At 49.5% G+C, this 23,119-nt stretch overlaps 2 protein-coding genes across 6 annotated transcripts in view; one reads left to right on the top strand and one right to left on the bottom strand.

Annotated features, from left to right (window-relative positions):
• LOC108924809 (histone deacetylase 5-like) overlaps nt 1-10,266 on the bottom strand; it is a 60,173-nt gene extending 49,907 nt beyond the window's left edge. Inside the window, exon 1 of one of the 2 annotated variants that reach the window (XM_018736383.2) lies at nt 9,920-10,266. The gene's annotated coding sequence lies outside the window, so the exon portion shown is untranslated. Of the gene's footprint in view, nt 1-7,376; nt 7,543-9,919 lie in introns of those variants that run through there. The other variant, XM_018736384.2, reaches the window with a different exon arrangement.
• An 825-nt stretch (nt 10,267-11,091) lies between these two features.
• cyb561 (cytochrome b561) lies at nt 11,092-21,707 on the top strand. Of its 4 annotated transcripts, none has more exons than XM_018736243.2 (6): nt 11,092-11,309; nt 13,638-13,852; nt 17,787-17,885; nt 19,077-19,180; nt 20,945-21,102; nt 21,186-21,707. In XM_018736243.2, the coding sequence occupies exons 2-6, from the start codon at nt 13,645-13,647 to the stop codon at nt 21,376-21,378; spliced, it is 762 nt and encodes a 253-aa protein (XP_018591759.2). In that variant the 5' UTR covers nt 11,092-11,309; nt 13,638-13,644; the 3' UTR covers nt 21,379-21,707. The 4 variants fall into 4 exon arrangements, with proteins under 4 accessions (XP_018591759.2, XP_018591760.2, XP_018591757.2 ...); XM_018736244.2 differs by having other exon boundaries at nt 11,092-11,241; XM_018736241.2 differs by lacking the exon at nt 11,092-11,309 and adding an exon at nt 11,565-11,793.
• The last annotated feature ends 1,412 nt before the right edge of the window (nt 21,708-23,119 follow it).

Genomic DNA, 23,119 nt, shown 5'->3' on the forward strand with positions numbered 1-23,119 from the left:
AGACGACGACGGAACAACACAACCTCGCTTTTTCAAAATGTGTGAGCCACTACGTTTTTTTCCCCTCCGACCAATGACTTGAGCGCTTCAAAAGCCGTACAAATAATCTCCCGGCACTGCAAAAGGCACGTCGGGGACAACGGGTCGCAAAAAACGTGAGAAGAGAGTCGTGTGCAACATGCTGCAGGCGTGCAGCTTTACGGCAGGTCCTCAACCTGAGCTGCACCGCTGAAAACAAGCGGCTCGGGAATTACAAGCTGCAACATGTGGCGTTTTGGACAAAGTCTCCCGCTAAGCGTCCAAATGAGACGCACTTTTGCAAGGCCTCCCACAGTGACAGCTCTGGTCCCGCGACATCAGCTGCTGGGCACTAAGGGCAGCGGCACAGCGACCTCAGCGTGTCGCCATCGCTTCACAGCAGCCTTCCTTCTGAGCATCCAGGTCAAACGGGACGTCATGGCAACGGTCCACAGCTTCGAAATGTGCCTCAAAGAGCGCGAGGAGCTGAGCGCGAAAGCAGCAATCAAGCTGCAGTACCCCGGATGCTGGCAAGGAGATGGCAAGGAGCAAACGCCGGGCTCTCGTGCAGCAGAGAGACGAGCGGGTCGCGATCCCCTCTGCTTCACGTTGCGGCAGGAACACCTGGCACAGTCCCTCAGCCGGCTCTCCTACGCCGCGCTAGACTTCCTCTACTGCGGAGGCAAAAGCCTGCAGCTTGTATCCAATGCTGGAGGAAGAGGGACATCTGCCGTGTGATTAAGCATCAGCCTGCTTAGCAGCAGTTCCGCCAATTTATCGCTCCTTGGAAGCTGTCCTAGAATCGTAGCGCCATTCACAGAGGTAACAAAGGCAGCCTGGGCAGCAGGAGACAATGTGCGGATCTCTCTGGAACGCTCTGAGGACAAGCCGCTCCCCTCCCCTCCCCTTTGCTCCGATGTGTCGCAACGGTTGCGAAGCGCCACATTCTTGTGCCGGGCAGAGCCGGTCCGGCTTCTCCTCTTCTCCCGGGACCTCGGGCTGCCCCGAGCCAGGTGCCCGCCGGCACACCGCTGCGTGCGCGTGTAGCGAGATGCGGTGGAGGTTTAGGCAGCCGAAGCGGCAGGCGTTGGACGACAGCGCTGCGAGGGCATTATCGAAATGACACGCGGGCGGGGATTAGAGGCACAGAGAGCCCAAAGAGAGGCCAGCAAGCAGCGGAGGCTCTGCCCTCCTGCTCCAGAGCAGCTTGCCCCCCCAACCCAAATCCAAACCCAAACCCAGGAAATCCGGCGAGTTCCGAGCACTTATTCTCCCCGCTTCCCACGCTCCTTTCTTCAGACTTCGAACCTGCGCTCGAGATCAAGAAGTGACAATTTGATGACACGTATTACAATGCCTAGGCTTCCCATAACAATTTTGGCGTTCGCTGCCTGTATTTGTGTATCACTCCAACTGGCAGCAAAATCATCATTTATTCGACGCGTGTGCCATTGCACCCCTGTCGTTATGCTGAATGTGACAAAGGAGGACAGGAAGAAATACATGGTGGATTTTCCCCACTCTCCCTTTCTGTATTTTATAGCCTACAATCTAACACAGCAACACTTTTCAACCAAGGTCAACAACCGCTGGTGTCGTGCGGGGTCACGGCGAGCCGGAGCCCATCACGGAAACGCAGGGCGCAAGGCCGAAGGGGGAGGGGAAACTCCCTGGACGGGATGCCAGTTCAGCGCAAGGCACCCCAAGCAGGACTCGAACCCCGAATCCCGAACCCGCCACACAGCACTTTCCCCATTCGGTCAAATGCTTTTCGTGCTGGCCTTTTTTAACATGGAATTATATCAAATAGGCTCACACACCATTTGAAATCACACATTAAATTAATAATGCTTCAGCTTGTCGTTGACACAAAAGATCTCAAAGTCTGCCCTATTAACTTGCATTGGTGTCAAAGTGATAAGTAAGAAATATAAATGCACATAAATAAGCCCTGGAGGGAACCCACCAATACACAATTACTTTGACCTTCAGTTAAAAAAACTGTAATTAAACTTTGCTGTTCAGCACATTGCCTACAGGGATGTCTCACTCCCTAACAACCAAAATTAGCTTTTGGGGCTTTAAGAGTATATTTTTGTTGCATTCTGAAGTTTTTTTTTTTTTTTTTTTTTTTTTTTTAACCGTATTTCAAAGGAAGGGGGCGTGGTGGCACAGCGGGTTTGACCTGTGCCTGGTCTCCGGTGGGTCTGGGGTTCGAGTCCCGCTTGGGGTGCCTTGTGATGGACTGGCATCTCGTCTTGGGTGTGTCCCCTCCCCCTTCGGCACTGCGTTGCCAAGTTAGGATCCGGTTCGCCATGACCCCGCCTGGGACAAGCGGTTTCAGACTGTGTGTGTGTGTGTGTGTGTGTGTGTATGTGTTTGTTTCAAAGGAGGGCCAGAGGAATCTCATTCTCGGCTCCACCAATCACGTCATTATTTAAGAAGTGTCCTGTACATTTGGCAGAAGACACACAGTTTTAAGGGATATTTTTAAAGGTTGTGGCAGGAACTAAGAGCTATTCCCCCAGATTGTGCTGAGCTGAGCGACCTCTGTCCTGGGCCTGCAGGACTTACCAGCCTTACTTTTCACATCTCATCTGCTCACCATGAACGCATCTCCTCGATCAAACAGCACGAGCTACAAAACCATCATTACAACAGGTGGATCATAAGCAAATGAATGTTAATAACTCCTCGTTTCCTTTTTTACACTGTGGTATCGCTCATCTGTCTTGACTACTTCTTCAGAAGCGTCGCAGCTGTCAGTTTTAACTTCACGCACGGCCTGCAACTGGATTACAGCTGCAGTGTGCCGTATCGCCACTTCGCTCTCCCGTTGCCCTCCGGATGTCTCGAGGCGTCTCAGACGACGCCGGAATGTGACGACGGGCAGCACGGCGGCAGCGCACGGCACCTGGTCCTTCTAACGTGTATGGGAAGGCTGTGCCTTGAGGAGAACAATCTAGGTGCTGCTGCGCGCTCAGCAAAGTCACAGCAGGGAGACGTACCACCTGCTCCGAGAGGTGGGCCACAGCGGCTGCTCTCGAGGTCAGAGAAGCGCATGCGAGTGCGGCCCAAAGCCGAGCCCTCGGCCACCGCACGACGTTGCTGGAATAAGGTGCCCGACGGCGGATCGAAGCACCGGAGATGCCTTCGGCAATACCGCTTGTCTGACAATGTCTGCAGCCTCCATACTCAGCTAGAGAGCCCAGAACTCAGAGTGAACAGTTCATAGAGCGGCAAGAGTCCTGCCGCTACACAGCAACCAGGTACTTAGACTGCAGCATTTTTGGGGCGTGAACTAATAATGCTGCGGTGCAAATAAAGGAATACCCAGACAACTTGTTAACCAGGTTACAATTTCAGTGTCTCACTGCTGAGCACATGTGGCCACACAACACACCTCCATATTTTCGTACGGATGAGCCGAGGGAAATCAGGGACAGCTGGTAGCCTAGCGGTTAGAGCTGTGCCATTCGACCCAAAGATCACAGGTCCCACAATCAATTCCGACCGTATGACCCTTGAACAAGGTACTTACCCTAAATTCCATCCATCCATTGTGAAAAAAAATCGCTTGTCCCAAGCGGCGTCGCGGCGACCCGGAGCCTAACTCGGCAACACAGGGCACGAGGCTGGAGGGGGGAGGGGACACATCCAGGACGGGATGTCGATCCATCACAAGGCACACCAAGCAGGACTCGAACCCCAGACCCGCCAGAGAGCAGGACCGGGCCAAGCCCACTGCACCACGACGTCCCCCAGTAAACAGATGTAAATGTTGAAATGCACCATGCCTCGAGCTGGGGCCACTTTGTTCGTCCTCAGCATGGAAATTACATTATAATGTTCAGTTTATTTGTTGTTGCCAGACAAGACTTTACTGAGCTGAAAACAAGGTACGTACGTACCAAGGCCACCAATATTCTGTATGATCTTCAAGGTACTTACATTAGTAGAGGCCAAGCGAGACGTATGGTTCCGATATGTGTGCTGACAGCAGGCAAAGTGCTGCTCTGCTGGAGCACAAATGAGCAGAAATCATCACAAATACAGTCGTGTTTTATTCTTTAACGTTACATTAAAAGGCCAATTATACCAAAAATAAGTTGTACAACTATCAGCACTGTAGCAGCCCTGCGTTCACAGGTCCAGGTTACTAAACAAAGCACCATGGTGCTATAATGTTTTAAAAATGTAAATGTGAACCTCAGCGTAAACGGACTAAATATACACAGGTGTCAAAGCACGTGGCAGAGCCTCCGAAAACCACGGAGCCGGGAGGAGCCGAGATGTGGGACGTGTGGGTGGTCCCCTTGCAGGTTAAGATCTGCCGTGTGTCCAGAGAGCACCGCCATGAGGCGTCTGGACGAGGCGAGCGCGTTACAGCAACCATTGCACGCTGTGACACTGTCCTGGAGTTACAGGGACACTAACACACACGCACACGCGCACACGCAGAGTCCAGCAAAGCGCTGGCATCCTTTCAACGGGCTATCAAAACACACAAAGCAGCGCCAGGTTGTCCGACACGCCAAACAGCAAAAACACATTTGTTTACTTGACAACGTGTTCATGTGGACCTCTGCCCTGTGCTACGGAACGCTTTAGAAGAACGGCATCGATCGAGACATTCCATGCCGAGCTGGGGATCTAACATGCCATTTACCAACATTATCATTATTAATTTGTAAGCCCACATTGGCTTACAAATTGTTACTTAATCTAGAATGCCCAGGAGGGGTGGGCAACCACTGGCCCGTGGATCCCCAGAGGTTTTTTTTTCTTTTTTTTCCCCTCCCTCAACTTTCAGTTATTAGTTTTTTGTTCCTTTCCCCGGTGGCCAGTAGGTATCCTTATAGCTCTATAATAAGTTCTTCATTATGGTCGCCATTAGTCGACTGTCTTCTTTGTTTGTATCTGTTTTTCTTGCCTTATGTCTGTGTTAAAGCGCTCTGTGCCACTGCATGAGAAGAGCGCTCTATAAAAATAAAAATAAAATAAATAAATAAACGGCAACACGACCCGTCTGATGGAACCATGAGAGGGGTCTCTAAAAGATGGTGAAACGAGGCACTTAAGTGTGTCACGCAATTTAATGGCGATAAATAAGAAACAATAATTACACAAGGAAAAATGCAAATAAATAAATCTGCTAATTCAACCCCTTTGGAGGCAAAGTGAAAGAAAGACAATTCCAATATCATGTAATTTTACGTACATCTATAAAGTGGAGCATTTACATTTTTTTATTTATTTATCTATCAGACGCTTTTCTCCAAAGCGACGTACATCTCAGCGAAAATACAAGTTTTTACATTTCATTAAGAGAAAGAGACATGGCTGCAGACATGTGATTCTGAAGTAAAACTAGTTTGTTTCTTTCCACTTAAAGCACCGATGTTCACCGCTTGACTAGGTGCACAAAACGCATATCAGTGCGACTCCGGTTGAAGATGCAAGTGACCTCCAAAATTCAGCATGGAAAACAGGAGTGTGGGAAATGCTTCTCTCTCTCTCTCTCACACACACACACACACACACAGTAAAAGTAAGTGGACAGTTTGGAGTTTTGCTTCTTCACCAGATTCTTGCCACTTCCAACACAACAGGCAGGTTCCATGAACCACGGTAAAATCACTGTACACAACAGTAAACATGGGTACAAATGTAATCTTTGCTGACGACACCATTGTGGTGGTGGGCCTGATCTCTGACAACAACGAGAAGGCCTACCTGGAGGAGACAGTATGCCTGGAGCACTGGTGCCAGGAGAACAACCTTCTCATGAACGTCAGCAAGACTAAGGAGTTGATTGTGGACTTCAACACAAAGCAGGAGAGGAGCTACCAACCCCTCATGATCAGTGGGACTCCAGTGGAGAGAGTGGACACTTTCTGGTACCTGGGTGTTCACTTCATGCAGGACTTGTCATGGTCCTATCATGTTGCCCAACAGCATCTCTACCACCTTAGACACCTGAGAGACTTCAGACTGCCCTCTAAGGTGCTAAGAAACTTTTACACCTGCCCCATTGAGAGCATCATGACAGGAAGCATCGCAGCCTGGTTTGGGAACAGCGCCCAGCAGGAGAGACGGGCTCTACGGAGGGCGGTGCGCTCAGCTGAACGTACCGTCCGAACGGAGCTCCCTGACCTGCGGTCCATCTACAGCAAGCGGTGCCGGGACAAGGCCGGGAAAACGGCGGAAGACCTCGGCCATCCGAGCAACGGAATCTTCTCCCGGTTGCGGTCAGGGAAGCGTTTCCGCTCCCTAAAGGCCAAAAAGGAGAGGATGAAGAGGAGCTTCTTCCCTCAGGCTGTTGGGGCCCTCGACCGATACAATACCTAGGACTAGAAACCAGTGACCTCCAGGAAGCCCTTCAGCTCTGCTATTCCATTTCATATACAAACTCAAACTGAACTACCTGCGCGATCTTGCACATTACATGCACTGTTGCACACCCTATTGCACTACATCTTATGCCGCACAAATTTTTATAATTACGTATTTTGGTTTTACACACACACACACACACACACACACACACACACACACACAGTATATTTATGCATATTTTTTTTTCTTCAGATTTTAGTACCTGCTATTTGTCCTTCTAGATTGTTATGTCGGACAGCTGCATGAAAGCACTTCACTGCACGCCGTGTATGGTTGTGTAGGTGACAAATAAAATCTGAACTTGATTCTCCTGCACAGCAATACTGTACTGCAACAAACATTTCATTCATGGTTTATAGTGTCTGAAGATTTGACAGACACACACACACACACACACACACACACACACAATAATGCAGCCAGTCAGTGAGACACCAAATGCCTTTTACATTCAACACCAGAAGTTAGACCTTGCGCTTATGGATCATTTCATCATCGTCGCGATCATCATCATCATCAGTCATAATTTACAGCTCCTTCCCGCCACCGGCAAAGGTTAAGGTACCAGTTATGACACCTCTCTCTCTCTCTCTCTCACACACACACACACACACACACACACACACACACACACACACACACGTTCGCGCTGAGTTCGCACCGGGAGGGAAACTAAACTTAAGCCCAACGGACACAGTAAAAGGGGCTGAAGGGACAGAAGGAGGAGCCACAAGCGAGTCCGTCCGCCTGAGCACTGCATCATCATCATCATCATCATCATTATCATTTTTGATTATCATCTCCCCCCGCCAAACCCCCACACACAGTTAGACCCGCGGTCCCGCACTGACTGAGCGTCCGACCGACCGACCGACCGACCGACCGACCGACGCGGAACCGTCCGGCGACGAACGCAACGACGGACGGCGCAACCCGGTTACCGGACCGCAGCCACCTACCAGATTATAACGGCGGGATCTTTCGCGCTCACGCTCACGCGCCGCCGTCTCGTCTCGTCTCGTCTCGTCTCGCGGCGCTCCGTCCGTGCAGCGATGCCGAGCGGCGCGAGCCCGTCACCGCAGCCCGTCCTCCATGTTCGCCGCTGCTCTTCCACCGACAACAACATTGGCGCTGACGTCACCGCAGGCATCACGTGACGCAGCCGGCGCGCTCGGGCTAAAAATAGAGGCGCGCGCAACCGCCGGCGAGTAGCTCGCGTTCTGCGGGAAGAGCGCGCTCTGTGTCCGCGTGTCCGACGCGCTGTCCGCAAACATCATACCTGTGACTGCACGAGCACGAGCGGACAATATGCGGAAATCGCCAGATTCAAGTAAACCTCCGAACGCAGAAAAGCGGCGGCAACGACGACGAGATGAGCGCGCGAGCGCTAACTTAACTTACTGCGCCGTCGTCACTCACTGTGTGTTATTAGCGCGTCTCCTTCTTTTTTTGCCTGACGATCTTTGTACCATAACAGCATCTGCTTTCACTCATTCACCCATTTTTTCAGCAGCAGCAGCAGCAGCAGGGTACTTTGTTTGTTTATTTTTACTGTGCCGTCACTGTATACCCATTCATTCGTTGCGGGTAAAATAGTGGGGCTACCACTCCGTGCTCAGCGGAACGAGGAGGGATTCGAACCCTGGGACCTTCACACTGCAGTTTGTGGAGAGCATTTAGGGGAGCTTCGCATGATTCCATTTTCGTGAAAGTAACACCTCCATTTACTGGTGGTCAAGTATCGTTCCTGTGATTTGATCCCTCCGTCATCACAGGCTTACTGAATGTGCTCTTGTTGCGATGCATCAAGTGTCAAAATGCGCTTCCCATCGATCCCCTCTGTGCAAAAAAGCCACAATACTGCTGCACACCTGCCCTGGTAAAAGTCTGCGGCCGCGGCGGTGAATCTGCTGAGGAATCACAAGACTTTACCAGCAGCCTGGAAGTGGCTCAAGTGCGCGAACATGATCATCAGAGCCGCACTGCACTGGTCATCGCGCAGTGTAACTCACTTTTTTAGTTTATTCACTGCCTTCTCCAACTTGGCACTTTACAGTACAGTGCCACATCATGATCGGCGTTACACTGATTTACCCATTTATACAGCAGTGTGTTCTTACGCACTGCCAATAACTTCAGGCCAACACCATGGTGAACTGGGCCACATTCACTCAGCTACACTGTAGTGTATCCTCTTCTTTCACACTGCGATTGTGCAAATATTTCACTTGGGTCACTGTGAAATGAGCATTAATCAATCACTGCTACAGTGTGCTTTAGGGAAGGAAAAAACAGCGAGCAGGACTGTGCGCTTCCAGTCCCCGTGGCGACAGGCTCTCGGCGGTTGCCATGGTTTCCGCCGGCCGCGCGCCTGCACCGCATTTTAAGCAGCGCGGCTGTGCGTCGGATTCCCAAAGCGAGCGTAACAACACGACGCTGCAAGTCAGTGCTCGCGCCATAACGAGTGATACCACAGTTATGGAAGCGAAAGAGGAGTGCGGTCGGTTCATGACAGCCGCTTGCACGCGCGACGCACTACTGCCACCTCAGACATATGAAATCTCTCTCTCTTTGTCTCTCTCTCACACACACACACACACACACACACACACACACACACACACACACAGTCTGAAACCGCCTGTCCCAAGTGAAGTCACGGCGAGCCAGAGCCTACCCCGCAACGCAGGGCTGGAGGGGACACACCCAGGACGGGACGCCAGTCCATCACAAGGCACCCCAAACGGGACTCGAACCCCAGACCCACCAGAGAGCAGGACCCGGACAAACCCACTGCACTACGACGTCCCCCAGTAAACAGATGTAAATGTTGAAATGCACCATGCCTCGACCATGTGAAATCATGGTGTCATTTTCATTGCTCAAATCTGCAGTTATTTTTTATATTTTATGTCAATGGATTTCGGATTTTTTTCAGTTGAACAAACCTGCTTCACGGCGACTTTCAGGTGGAAGTTAGAAAGGAAAGCGGACTGCAGTATTTACAGGGGTAACAAATAGCGGCGCCTCATTTAACGGCGCTCAGCGCGCCCCCGCTGCAGTATCCGTGCGCGTTCTCGGCGCGTTTCCATGGGGATAGCTTGTCCTTAGGCTGCCTACGTCGGGTACCGATGTGTTCTGAGTCGGAGCCAGTACGACCCCCGCTGTGTCCCTGTAAGTCCAGTGAGGATCACAGTCCCCTGATAAGTGACTCGAAATCTCCAACAGTTACCCTCCGCTGCGAAACTCTTACCATAGTATCTCAAGAGGGGCGTTCACTTGTAAAACAGGAGAGGAAAAAGAGACAAATCGGTGAGAAGGCGGACCCTGCCCTTATTAATGCACCCATTAATGCATTCATTATATTGCCCTTATAAATACACTTATTAATGCCCTTAAATGCACTTATTATGTCCTTACACACCAGTATAACGGTAACACAGCTAGCTATGTACACTTGTACATACAGTACAATAATTGCATAGTAAAAGCGCGCCGATACCTCCTTTTACCAGGGTACCACTGCACTCACTGTCCGACGCGTCCGCTGCGCACCGCCGCAGTTTGTGTCTCTATTGCATCTGGAGAAAGAAGATTTTCAGCAGTTAAAATGTTCAGTGCGATAGTAGTTAATGGGTTCAGCCTGGAGGACACAACTTGATCCCATCCAAAACAAGGGTAACGGTAAGAATGAAGGTAAAAAGAAGGACATCCGTTCGTTTTGCTGGACAAACAAAGAGAGAGGAGCGCGGTGCTCGGTTCGAGACAAAACTTGCGGCAGAATATTATACTGTATAGTTTGGAATATTTCACGTGTGTTCACTTAGCAGACGCGTTTGGAGGACACTGCCTACGCTACAGGTCATCTGGAGCAACACACACACACACACACACTGATACTCTCTCTCGCTCTCTCTCTCTGTCCACACACACGCTCACTGTAAGCAGGTCAGAGCCCACATTTCACTTCAAAGAGGCTTCGCTTCCCCATCCTTAAGTCCCCGCAAAGACTGCGCAGGGGTCGACACCAGCGCTACTCGCTGGCCACTAACCCAAACCCATTTATTTATTTATTTAATTTTTTTTTTTAGCCGACGCTTTTCTCCAAGGCTGCTGACACCGATTTTACCCATTCTTACACTGCCAATTCAGGGTAAATCCCTTGATCAAGGGCACTGCAGCAGGAGGTGGGATTCCAGGCTGGGCCCTACCACCATGCCCCACATACGATCCACCGTAATAATCGTGACAGTTATGTCCACCGCCCCACCGTGAGCACGCACAGCTCGCGGGCTGGGCACGCGCCAGCGAGAAACCCTGTTAGGGTGTCGCGTGGTGGCGCACATCCACCGATCAGTCACGGAGCCCCCTGGGGTGACGCGCGCCAATCTGTTGCGTTCGATGGGCCCCGCGCCAGCTGGAAAGCAGCGAGCGCTTCCAAAGTGCCACATCCCATAATAACAATGTCAGGGCTAACGATCGCCGGGCGCAGGAGCAGCTCATCGCTGCTGTTCGGGTTCCGTTCGGGTTCCGTTCGGCCTGGAACGACGCGTGCGGTGCGTGGCGTCCCCACGTGGATCTCGACACAGTGAACGAGCGACGCAGAACACGCTTACAGAAGCGGCTCAGTTTCATTCTCTCCTGACAATGGGGAGGAGGGAGGCAGGGGGCGGCGCGCTAAGCAGGCTGGGAAGGTTGCTGTGAGGTGCAGGTCCTGGGGGCGAGAGCTTCATCGTTGCCTTCTGTCCTGTTCTCACGTGTGTCACTGCGGGTCCAGTAAACGTTCCCAGTACAGCTGGATTATTTTTACGCTATCGATTCAGGGTAAATACTTCGCTGAAGACTGCATCCTGCACATGTCCAGTGAAATGCATCAGCTGTGAGAGTTACAGGTGCCTTTTCACTCGTGTACTTTCTACTCAATTATTTGCGATACGGTATTTTAGGAGACGCTCACTTGGAAAGGAGAAAAAGCACATCAGCCTGACCCCTCGGTTTCCATGGTAACCACAGGGTGGGGCTCCTTCCCGCTCCAGCCAATCACCATAGCGAGGCTACCTGGACCCTCCTCCCTAGGCCCCGCCCCTCTCCCGTACGAGTGGCGGTGCTGGCCGAGGGGCGTGTCCTTTAGAGTCGGGACCGCCCCCTCCCGTCCTCTCCGGTCCTGCGCTCCTGCCGGCCGAGAGGAACCGGAGCGGAACCGGAGCGGCGCTGTGTGGCGCGGCTCTTGCGCTTTTCCTCGCTCTCCTTGCAGTCTGTTGCCTATAAAAGCGCTCCGCCAGACCGGGTCCTTAAAAAGCAGGAGGAGCCGCTGCGAATAGATAGGGCGGCACTCAGTGCGCGCGCAAGCAAACGACAGGTGCGCCATACAGCCAGGTACGTGCCGTCCGTCCGTCCGTCCACGTGCCTGCTTGCCTGCCAGTCCCGAGTTGCGCGTGCCGCAGCTCGGGCTCCTCTTCAGCGAACTTACGTTACTGTAACTGTGCTTGTGAGTTTTGACACACCTGGCTGGAGGAGGGTCTCGACGTAACGAGGGAGTCACACACGCCACGGTCACTCCGTGTGTGTTTGGTCGTTAGGACCACAGCTTATCAGGATCAGATACCAGGTTACAGGTAGGCCTCGTGTACAGCAGTGTGTGTGTGCGTGTGTGCGTGTGTGCGTGCGCTAGGGTGAGGCAGTGTTTACTCGGGTGTGTTTGGTCACTGAATGGATGTGCAAACATTGGCCTGCTTGTGTAACGTTCTTACCTGCAGGTTCCAGGGATGCAGTTGGACCGTAAACTGAGTGGCGCTCAGTAGCCTAGGCAAGTGTCGTGTCTTTGTGGCAAATACTGCGTACGATGGATGGATGTATAGCACAAAACTTCTTCACATTATTATTTCATTTAACTGACATCTTTCTCCAGAGTGACTTACAGTGTTGGACTTGTACTCTAAGGCACTTGCGGTTTTTACCCTTTCTTTACCCGTTTGTACAGCCGGGCACTTTTTACCGTGTCCTTTCAGGGTAAGTGCCCTGGTGTTGGTCACCGCGCGGTGTGAGTGGACACATAGCAAATGTTTAAAATCACTACACGTTGTTGCACTGCGAGTCCCAGTTCTCTGCACACATGTAAGTACGTCATGTTACTTGCTGTCACTTTGCACTTTTTCTACCACCTGTCTGAAGTTGTAAATATCCATTCTATTATCCCATATGATTATCTTGTCTTTGCCCTACTGTATTGTCCTGTCCTGCACTTTTTTTTTTTTAATTTCTCCACTGTCACCCCCCCCCCCCCATGTGTATTACTGTAACTTGTATTCATCAAAAATGCAACAATATAGCTTGAAACTTATAAGCATTATAAACGGTGAACCACGTTTAACTTGTCTCTTGGTATCTACATTTTTCCATGTAGACTTTTACCAAGTATCGGTAACTTACTAGGGATTTAGCTCTTCTAGATTCGACCACATCGTGTAAGACATAGGTTCCAACATTTCGCTTCCCTTGCTGGCTGCAGCGTTGAAACCAGAAGAGCTAAATCCCCAGTCAGCTGACACCAGCCGCAGAAGCCTACGGGTTTTGATATCAGTAACTTCTTGAGACTGGATCATTCAATGACAGCTGGAAGACTGTAACTGTAAAATGACTAATATTTCTTGATGTTGTACAAGCAAGGCACCAGCACTCTTGTAACTATATATCTTTGGCTTTGGAATTTTTTAAATTAATAATTTTAACAGGATTCACATACTGAAATACAAAGTTATTTACTCCTCTGAACTGCTACTTGAACACGTTTTCTGAGGGTGTAAGACCACCTGCCGAGAGATGGGGGGGAAAAAACCTCAGGGGTTCGAGGTTTTTTCAGTCCAGGTCATGTTACAGTCAGTCCCCTGAATTACTGAGATTTACCCAGAACTGGAAGAGCTTATCCATGCAGTTCATATGCTGTTACACACAAAAGGTCATTTTAAGAATAATCTTACAAAGCAGCTGGTTCAAAAGCAGCCTTTTCTGAGCAAATAAAGCTGATTTTGGTGGATTCTTTGTGGAGTTTTACTTTGCCACTAGTGTTCCTGTCTGTGCTTTTCTTGGAAATATTACATATGACCAGTTTTAATATCTGTGTAAAACATGGTCAAATTTACATGCTCAGCTGAGGAATTTCTACTTTGTAAAAGACTGTCTTGCACTTGAGGGTGTGGTTGAGCTGTAACCGTCTCACCCAGCAGGTCGATGGCAGACAGTCCGCTCTCAGGGTCCAGTCCGGCCGGGCTCCCCTGGTATGTGGCCGGCTCTCAGGTCCTGGGCCTTGCCTGCGTGGTCATCACTGGCGTGTGGATGGGACGCTACCGGGGTGGCTTCGCCTGGGACGGCTCCAGTCACGAGTTCAACGTTCACCCGCTCTGCATGGTCCTGGCGCTGGTCTTCCTTTACGGAGATGGTCAGTACTGCCCTGCAACACGGTCTGTGTCACCAGGATGCTCCACGGCAAGTGTACCAACTGTCCTGTCCCAAAACGTGTATCCAAAAGTCCCCTGAGAAAGAGGAATCATTGGGTGCGGTGCATGCAGTTCAGCTCTGCTGTAGAAACCACTTTAATCCTGGAGCCAGAGGCACCAAACACTCAACGGCTTGTGTTGGAAGTCTGTTCTAAACACCTCAACTGTTTTCAGAGCTCAAAGTTCCAAGGGCGGATTGATTCGAACGTTTGGAGGCCAAACCTGTCGTAGCGGACCTGAACAAGCCTGAACATTGCTTCGGGGTTGGGGGGCCTTCTCCTTCACACACTGTATGCTTGTTCTCGACACCCTATTCTCTCACACAAAAGCATTGTCTGAAACCGCTTGTCCCATACGGGGTCGTGGGGAGCCGGAGCCTAACCCGGCATCACAGGGCGTAAGGCCGGAGGAGGAGGGGACACACCCAGGACGGGGCGTCAGTCCGTCGCAAGGCACCCCAAACGGGACTCGAACCCCAGACCCACCGGAGAGCAGGACCCGGTCCAACCCACCGCGTCCCCAACACCCTATTTACTGCTGCAAAAAACTGGTCAGACATGCACAGCGGACAACCCTTTGAGATTGTCTTCAAGTCATGGCCTTTTTCTTTTTTTTTTTTTTTTTTTTTTTTTTTTTCCCCCCCATCAGTTCATGAACGGTAATGCTTGTTCTCCCCAGGTGTAAAGTCATCACTTACTCTTTCAGTGTCACTGCCTTTGAGATGCCTCCACTGCCCTACTCATTCTCTCTCTCCCTCCCCCACACATTTGGTTCAGCGTTCGTCACATCACGGTTTGCACAGCTGAAGAAACATTCCTTGCACCACCATCTTGACACTGGGGTTAAATAACTGGGCATGACAAGTAGGAGACTGAAGGGAAAACAGTCCTACTGGTGGTACTTGGTCACAAGGCCTTGACTTTAACCCCCCAATTACTGCGTAGCCCCAGTGCATACAGGACATGTGCAGTACAGTTGTTCTCAAGGAGTCCTTGTGAGCTAATACCCAAATTATTCCTTTCATTCTGCTGTTAAAGTCACTTGGATGTTAAGAAACGCAGGAGTGCGACGCAAAGTGCGACTGAGCAGTCTTGTGAGACGAGGCTCTTGCTGTAGGTCGCAGGCATTCAAACGACGACCCTGTGCGAATGGACGGTGCTCACGGCAAAGGCTTTTCTGTCATTCTGAGCAGCTGGTCTGAAAGTGCTTTTGAAATTGTCGACCCCGCAAAGTGAAATGGGGCTGCTGTGGTGCAGTGGGTTTGGCCCATACCTGCTCTCTGGTGGGTCTGGGGTTCGAGTCCTACTTGGGGTGCCTTGCGATGGACTGGCGTCCCGTCCTGGGTGGGTCCCCTCCCCTACCAGCCTCATGCCCTGTGTTGCCGGATTAGGCTCCGGCTCCCTGCGACCCCACTCGGGACAAGCGGTTTCAGCAAGTGTGCGTGCGTGCGTGCGTGCGTGCGTGCGTGCGTGCGTGCGCGCGCGCGCAAAGTGAAGTATGCAGCAGGCTATGGTGACGGAGTCATTTGATATCGGTGAGGGACTTCAACTGCCGCTGCAGTTATGCACAAGGCCTTCTTGCATGAAGGGGGTGCGGTGGCGCAGTGGGTTGGACCGGGTCCTGCTCTCCAGTGGGTCTGGGGTTCGAGTCCCGCTTGGGGTGCCTTGCGACAGACTGGCGTCCCGTCCTGGGTGTGTCCCCTCCCCCTCCGGCCTTACGCCCTGTGTTACCGGGTTAGGCTCCGGTTCCCTGCGACCCCATATGGGGCAAGTGGTTCAGAAAGTGCATGCGTGCATTCTTGTATGATAACGAGGATCTCGCATTAATGACAACTTCCGTTGACTGGCCACATCTTCTGTCCTGTTGAGACTGCAGAAGCACTGCAAAGTAGGATCAGCACATGGACCACGACACTTTGGGAGGGGCCTTGAGGTTGCGGAAGTGCTTGGCGCACAAGTGTCCTTTAGCTCGTTTCTTCATTCTAATGCCACGCTTGTCCCATACGGGGTCACGGGGAACCGGAACCTACCCGGCAACACAGGGCGTAAGGCTGGAGGGGGAGGGGACACACCAAGGACGGGATGCCAGTCCGTCGCAAGGCACCCCAAGCGGGACTTGAACCCCAGACCCACTGGAGAGGAGGACTGTGGCCCAACCCACTGCGCCACCGCACCCCCCACGGCACAAATATTGAAATGCATATTAATGTTTGTCATTTTTACATATATTCCAAAGGTTAGGTTCTTGTGGCACTTCAATTGACTCGTTTCCTCTCTCCCGGTTGCACATCTCCGTCTGTCCTGCGTTAATAAGGCAGGAGTGCATTTTGGGGTTTATGAGAGCACCTTCCCTGCGAAAGCAGAAAGCTGAGCTCGTATTCAGCGCAGCAGCAGATGTGCTTTTTGCTTGTGACACCAGCTGGGTGGGGCTCTCGCTCCTTCTATGACTCACTCCGTTCCTGAGGGATGACTGCTGTCTTCTCAGTGGTGCTGATGCAGAGACTATGGAGGTGGCGACTGATCTGAGAGAGCTGGAGCAGCAGCGCTTTGGCCTTCGGACACTGTGCTTTTCAGATAATTTTCCTGATGAAAAGTTTCCTCGTTTGCCAGGAACTGCGTGGAAGCGGAGAAGCCATTAGCTGGCAGATCCATCAATTAGTGCCGTTTTGGGGCTCGGTGATGCCATCGAGTGGCATGATGGTGGCCCTGTGGTGGTGGAGGTGCTGGTGACCAGGGGTGGAGGAAGGCAGTCTAAAAACAAGATAGGTCACACAGCAAATTGGAGTGGCAGATAAAGCTCACATGCGCAGCACGAACTGACATTGAAGTGTGTGTGTGTGTGTGTGTGTGTGTGTGTGTGTGTGTGTGTGTGTGTGTTCGCTCGCGTGCGCACACACACAATCAGGAAGAATCATGCTCAAGCTACAATTCTCTGCTTATAAAGCAGTTTGCCAAAATGTATCAACGAGTAAATCACTTTGTCATCATATTGAAAGAAAAATCTTCTCTGTAGCCCGTTACCCAAATGCCCCATCTGTCTGAAGTCACTTTTCCATTAAATTTAGAGCAAAACGTGGTGGTGGTGGTGGTGGTGATGATGATGATGATGATGATGATGATGATGATGATGACGACGATGACATCTCATTCATCATTCTTTGCTAATGTGTGTACCTGATGACCAGTGTCGTGCAATTACACAGTTTTGCCTTATGTGGCTCTGGAACTGATCACATCAAGCGGAGCTCCAGGCTCTGAAGTGCTGCTGCTGTAATTCTATTGTAGCCGAACCTTTAAAGGACACGCAGCCATTAGTGTGTCACCATCAGGGCAAATCGAATAAACCGCAGACATCGGCGTCAGGCCTGAAGGTGCAGGTGGAGCCGAGCTCAGCCCACATCGTGAGCAGTCCCCGTTGACCCCCGTTGACCCCCAGGTTTGGCGCTGCGTGCAGCCCCGTCACCGTCGCACCGCTTGCCTGTTTTCAGGCAGCTGGAGCGGAAGGAGCTTTTGCATTTGCTCACCTTTTCGCAAACTTCCGTCACTTGCGGAACTACATATGTTTGCGTGTTTTGGCCAGTTTAACGCCACTTTAGCAAAGCAGCTTGATGGCATTTACAGTAAGTCCCTTAAAAGTCACAATGACCGGAGGAGTAAATTCCACATCGAGGCCTTAGCTTAGTTGAAAGCAGCGTCGGAGTCCCTTGTGCTGAGTGTATTTCCGTGGCCCTTCCTCCAACGAGGACTTTACCTGTGCAGGTGGCGGTGCTGCGTCCATCACACCAGTGTATCGATTATCCTTCGGGCTGCATCAAGCTCGGCTCTCTGTACGACACTGTCTCAGTCTCTCCTTTCCTTCCTTCTCACCATCTCCCAGCGATCATGGTCTACCGGGTGTTTCGTAACGAAAGCAAGCGCAGCGTGAAGATTTTACACGCCGTCATCCACCTCATTGCCCTCGTCATTGCTGTGGTGGGTAAGTGTGTTCCTGTGTGTCGGAGCCAGTGCTACTCCAGGGTGTGCAGTGCTGTCCAAAAAATTTTTGCCACTTTTTTTTTTTTTTTTTTTTTTTTTTTTTTTTTTTTTTTGTGAAGCCTTTTCACATTAAATTTGATCCGGTCTTATTCTCACTTTCATTAGTGTGTGAAGAGAGCAAGCGAGAGAGAAAGAGAGAGACTTTAACCAGTGTTGTTATATCACTTCCTCGGTGCGGAAAATAAATGTGACTCATGGCATACGTGTTGCTTTTCGAGAGATTTTGGCAGGACGGCCACTCCTAGGTATATTCGCCACCGTTCCCACCTTTCTCCGTTGGACGAGTGTGGCTCTGACTATGGTTCGACTGAGGTTCAGAGCATTAGAAATGGCTGTGTCACCCTGTCCAGACTGACCTGAGAGCTTCAGCAACTGCTCTCCAGAGCTCTTCACAAATGTCCTTTGAGTGTCGCGTGATGTGTCTCTATGGATCTCGCTTTTGCCAACCGGACAGTTATATTGGGCAGCGCTGCCCGACTCGGTTAATGTGTGTACTCCTTTAATTCGGTTTATTAAAGTTAAAGTGCAATTACGTTTGTCTTCCACACGAAGAAAATTGCATAAAAACAAAACCTCTCTCTCTCTCTTAGGCTCCATTCCAAATACCTATAAATTGAAGTTAGAGAGAAATTGAAGTTGCTGTTCCCCCGGTACTTTAAATGTGTGTGCTTCTCCATGTTCTGCCTTTAGTGACTTATTGTGTTTAGACAGAGATGCCTGCTTTGCCCTGGGTTATTGCTCCTTTATGGTATCAACCAGGGATCAGTAATCTGTCAGAAATAATACATCCGAATCTTTGACATTTTATACGCTCTGCTTCCTCTTATCCTTAACATTTGTTATCTACAGGCTGAAAAGGCAGGATCTAATTAAATTTTTAGGTCCATTTTCATTTTGGCTGCATGTTTAGTCTGTCCTGGTGATCTTTGAAGGTGGAGTTGGGTCTGTCTCAAACCCCCATAAGTGCAAACCATCGATGAACGGTGCCACCTGTACAACCTCGTCTATCTACTGGCGGCATACGTAGCGCTGATGGATTCCAAACGTTTTGCACTTGCAAATAACTTCAGCATCTCTTATGAAATCAGTTGTCTGATTTTTACTGTTAATGGTTTCTGCCATCCATGCCCAGGTTTTGTAGCAGTTTTTGACTTCCATCGCAGTGCCAAGATCCCCAACATGTACTCCCTGCACAGCTGGTGTGGCATGGTGACGTTCATCCTCTTCTCTTTGCAGGTAGTCACTCGGTTGCACTTCCCTGCCGTCTCTCTCTCTCTCTCGTTGTTGTTGTTGTTGTTGTTGTTGTTGTTGTTGTTGTTGTTGTTGTTGTTGTTCCACTTGTTTTTGACACTGATATGCTGTATATTACTTGTTTTAATAAATCCTTTAAGCAATGTAACAAAGGCAGCAGATAGTGTAGCGTTAGGGCTGTAGCCTGAAGGTTTCTTGCTTGAATGCACCTTGAGCAAGGTACTTATGGAACTGCGCCAGTTAAAAATTACCCAACTAGATACATGGTCAAATCATTGTACGCAGCTTAATATTGTAAGGTCCCTAATTGGTAGTGATTTGTGTTTTTGTTGTTTTACGACACGAAACCATAATGGATTTAATTAGACTTTGTCACAGATGAACTGAGAGATTAGGAAAAACTACATCAAGAAGACAAAGGAACAATCTAACCAAATTCACAGCAGAGCTGGGGAAGGATGTAAGACAGTTTCCCAGGCAGTGAGTATCCCTTGGGTGCCATGATGGCGCAACAAGTAGTGCTGCTGCCGAGAATGTGGGTTTGATCCTTGTGCAGCCTGTGTGGAGTTGGCGTGTTCTGCGGGTGCTCCTGTTTCCTCCCAAATTCCAGCTGCAGTTCAGGTCAATTGCTGATGCTAAATTGCCCTTAGTGTGTGAATGGCTGAGTGACTCTGCATTTGTGGCTACTCTGTAATGGACTGGTATCCCATCCAGGGTGTACCCCGTTTAGCCTTGCACCCCGTGCTTCTGTGATCGGCTTCGGTTCACTGCAACCTTGCTCAGGATATCCATTGATGGATGGATGAATATCCCTAGGAGTACAGTTAAGTTGATAAATGATGATTAAAAAATGTAAGCAATATGGCACAGCTGTGAATCTGAATAAAGGAGGCTGTCCTCAAAAACTGAGTGATCGGGCACAACGAGCACTTGTGAGGGAGGCTCCCACGAGAGCTGTGTTAACTCTGTAGGGGTTATGCTCTTCTGTGGCTAAAATATGAGAGATTGCCTGGGTGTATCTTAGCTTTATGGTAAAGTGGCAAAAAGAAGTCAATTTTTGTTATCTCCGCTAGTGTTTGTCAGAAGACGTAGGAGAGTATGAAACAAGGTGAAAGAAGGTTCTATGGTTCTGTGCCATAGAAAAAGTCTAAATCAATTATGGTTCAGTGCTGTAAAGGCAAACACTGCCAGAAACAAACCATGACTAGTGTGAAGCATGGTGGCGGCAGCATCATGCTGCGGGGAAACTTTGCCGGCCCTGAAAGGCTCATCAGAATAGAGGGTAACGTTGAATGCAACAACGTACAGGGAAATCTTGGAGAGCCTGCTACTCTGCAATGTGGAAGAAACAAGCAGGGCAATGACCCCAAACGCAGATCCAACGCTACACAGCAGTAGCTTAAAAACAAATGTCAATGTCCTGGAGTGGCCGAGTCGGAGCCCTGATCTCAATCCAAGTGAAAATTTGTGGCAGGACTGGAAAAAATTGCAGTTTGCTTATGGTCCCCATCCAGCTCAACAGAACTTGAGCAATTTTGCAAAGAGGTATGATCAATAATGGGCAAAAACTGCATTGTCAGTATGTGTAAACCAGATACAGACTTGGTCAAATATACTTAAAGCTATAAATACTATTAAAGGTGCCTTTGCTAAATAAGTCAAAGTAACGGGTTGAAAGCATTCAGTCATAAGTATCCCTGCTCGCTGTCTACGGCAGACCCTGATTGGCTTTTTTCCCCACCTCCACAGTGGCTGATGGGTCTGAGCTTCTTCCTGTTTAGCAGAGCCTCTGCTCAGCTTCGCAGCTGGTACCTCTCTCTGCACGTCTTCTTTGGCCTGACTCTACTCGCTCTGTCCATCGCCACCTGCTTGCTGGGAATCGCAGAGAGTGCGATCTTCAACATCATGTGAGCCAACAACCCCTCCCTGCAATGCCATCCGAGGTCTAGCGTCTAGCGTTGTGCTTTAACTCCTCGCTTTTCTTTTCCAGGCCCGAGTATGTCAGGTTTGCTCCAGAAGGAGTGCTGGCTAACACTCTGGGGCTGCTGCTGGTGGGGTTTGGGGTCGTTGTGGGTTATGTTGTGACACGGGACGATTTCCGGCGACCCCAGCACCCCGAGGAGGAAGCCTTGTCCATGCACTTCAAAACCCTGACGGAGGGCGGAAGTCCCAATTCCCCCTAACTTCTCTTCCTTGTAACTCTTTGGTCTGCCAAAACTGAATGGAGATCAGTGAAAGAAGAGTATAGCTTTAGGTAACGTATATACCCTGAACAGATGGATCTCTAATTTCAGCCCTGCAGACTTAAAGGTGTCTTCAGTTCTGTTACGTGCCTATTAAGACAGTGAGTCTAAGTTGGATGTCCTTATTTATGTAGTTTTCATACATCCATGCCTCTATGCGACTGGCTTGGTGTCAAAATGCATGATTGTGATGTTGCTTTCAAATAAAATGTCTCGTTTTGTGAAAATCATACCGTAAGTTTTACGAGTGTGAGTTTAAAGTGGCAAAAAACTGAGGAAAAACAGGGATAAGCATTTACGTCTACCACTAGTATAACGGGAGCTAGTGGTTGCAAGAAGTTACACGATGTTAAAATTTTGTATTGTGCAGTATTTGTATGATTGATTGATTGTATGAACCTCAGTGCAGCAAGTGGTAGGTAACAAACTAGGTTTGCTTGAGACTTGCATGTCTGCAGCTCTTTCATGTCTCCTCTTATTGTAATGCATAAATTGTACTTTTGCTGAGATGTATATTGCTTTGGACAAAACCGTCTGCTAAATGAATATATGTAAACGATTGTAGCATTGCGCGCTACTCAAGAGCGCCCCTAGGGATGGGGAAGTACATTGTAAAACATTTGTTGATTTGCATATGGTGGTTCATCCATCATTCCATCCATTGTCAACAACTGTTTGTCCCAGGTCATGTAAAGAGGTGTGCAGCCATCGCGGGGGCTGCGTGTTGGTCTGTTAGTGTCTGCCTGTGTTCTAGGGAGGCTGGCCTGGGGTATCAACTTATAACTGAAAAGCAACATTTCATCCATCATCTGTTTCCATTTATTTAGCAGATGCTTTCTTCCAAAGCAACTTCCCATAAATTCTATATAGTGTTATCAGCCCATACACCTTTATTCACTACAGTGACTTACACTGCTAGGTACACTACTTACAATGGGTCACTCATCCCCACACACACACAATGATAAACCAATGATCCATGTCTTATGTTTATTCACTTGGCTGATGCTTTCCTCCAAAGCTACTTATCCTTATTTACTGATTGATTTACACAGCTCAGTAATTTTACTGGAGCAATTTAGGGTAAGTACTTCGCTCAAGGTACATTATAGCCGAAGGAGGGACTGGAACCTGCAACCTTTGGATAAGAAGGCAGTAGGTCTGTTACGCCACAGGCTGGCCGTCTCAAGATGCCAGTTGGTCACTCGGTCAGTAAGAGGTCATCCACCTGCAAAGTTTTTTTTTTTTTTTTTTATTTTTATTTTTTAAAAACAAGCACTTTCACTAGAGTATCTTTTTATGTAACAGTTTTTACTTAAGTGCAGTTTTGGCTGCTGCTTCTGCCTGTATTATGAGTGCCAAAATGATCAGTTGCAGCCTTTTCTCTTATTGTTACTATTTGTATGTTCTCTTTTGCAAACCTCATCTAAATCTCCTTTTTACTGAAAAACAAGGAGAAAATGGGACTTCGGTGTTTTCATCCATTGAGTTATGATTAATGAAGAAAAATCCGGAACTCACCATGGGAGAGAGGCTTTCTTTGCACGTCTGCTTTAGTAGTTGAGGGTAGATTAATGTGATTGTTTTGCTGTTTGGCAGAGATGTGTTTTAATCATAACTTTGACGTATTTGGTGGTACACATAGTATATGTGACTACAAGTCTGAATGAGCTTGCACTCT

This window comes from Scleropages formosus, chromosome 3 (genome assembly GCF_900964775.1).
Source record: "Scleropages formosus chromosome 3, fSclFor1.1, whole genome shotgun sequence".
Lineage (NCBI taxonomy): Eukaryota > Metazoa > Chordata > Actinopteri > Osteoglossiformes > Osteoglossidae > Scleropages > Scleropages formosus.

Excerpts from the sequence above, each read along its gene's own strand:
- cyb561 (XM_018736243.2), top strand. The coding sequence starts at position 13,645 with ATGGCAGACAGTCCGCTCTCAGGGTCCAGTCCGGCCGGGCTCCCCTGG. Across the intron at positions 13,853-17,786 it reads GGTCTTCCTTTACGGAGATG|CGATCATGGTCTACCGGGTG; the intron begins GTCAGTACTGCC and ends ACCATCTCCCAG. Across the intron at positions 21,103-21,185 it reads AGTGCGATCTTCAACATCAT|GCCCGAGTATGTCAGGTTTG; the intron begins GTGAGCCAACAA and ends TTTCTTTTCCAG.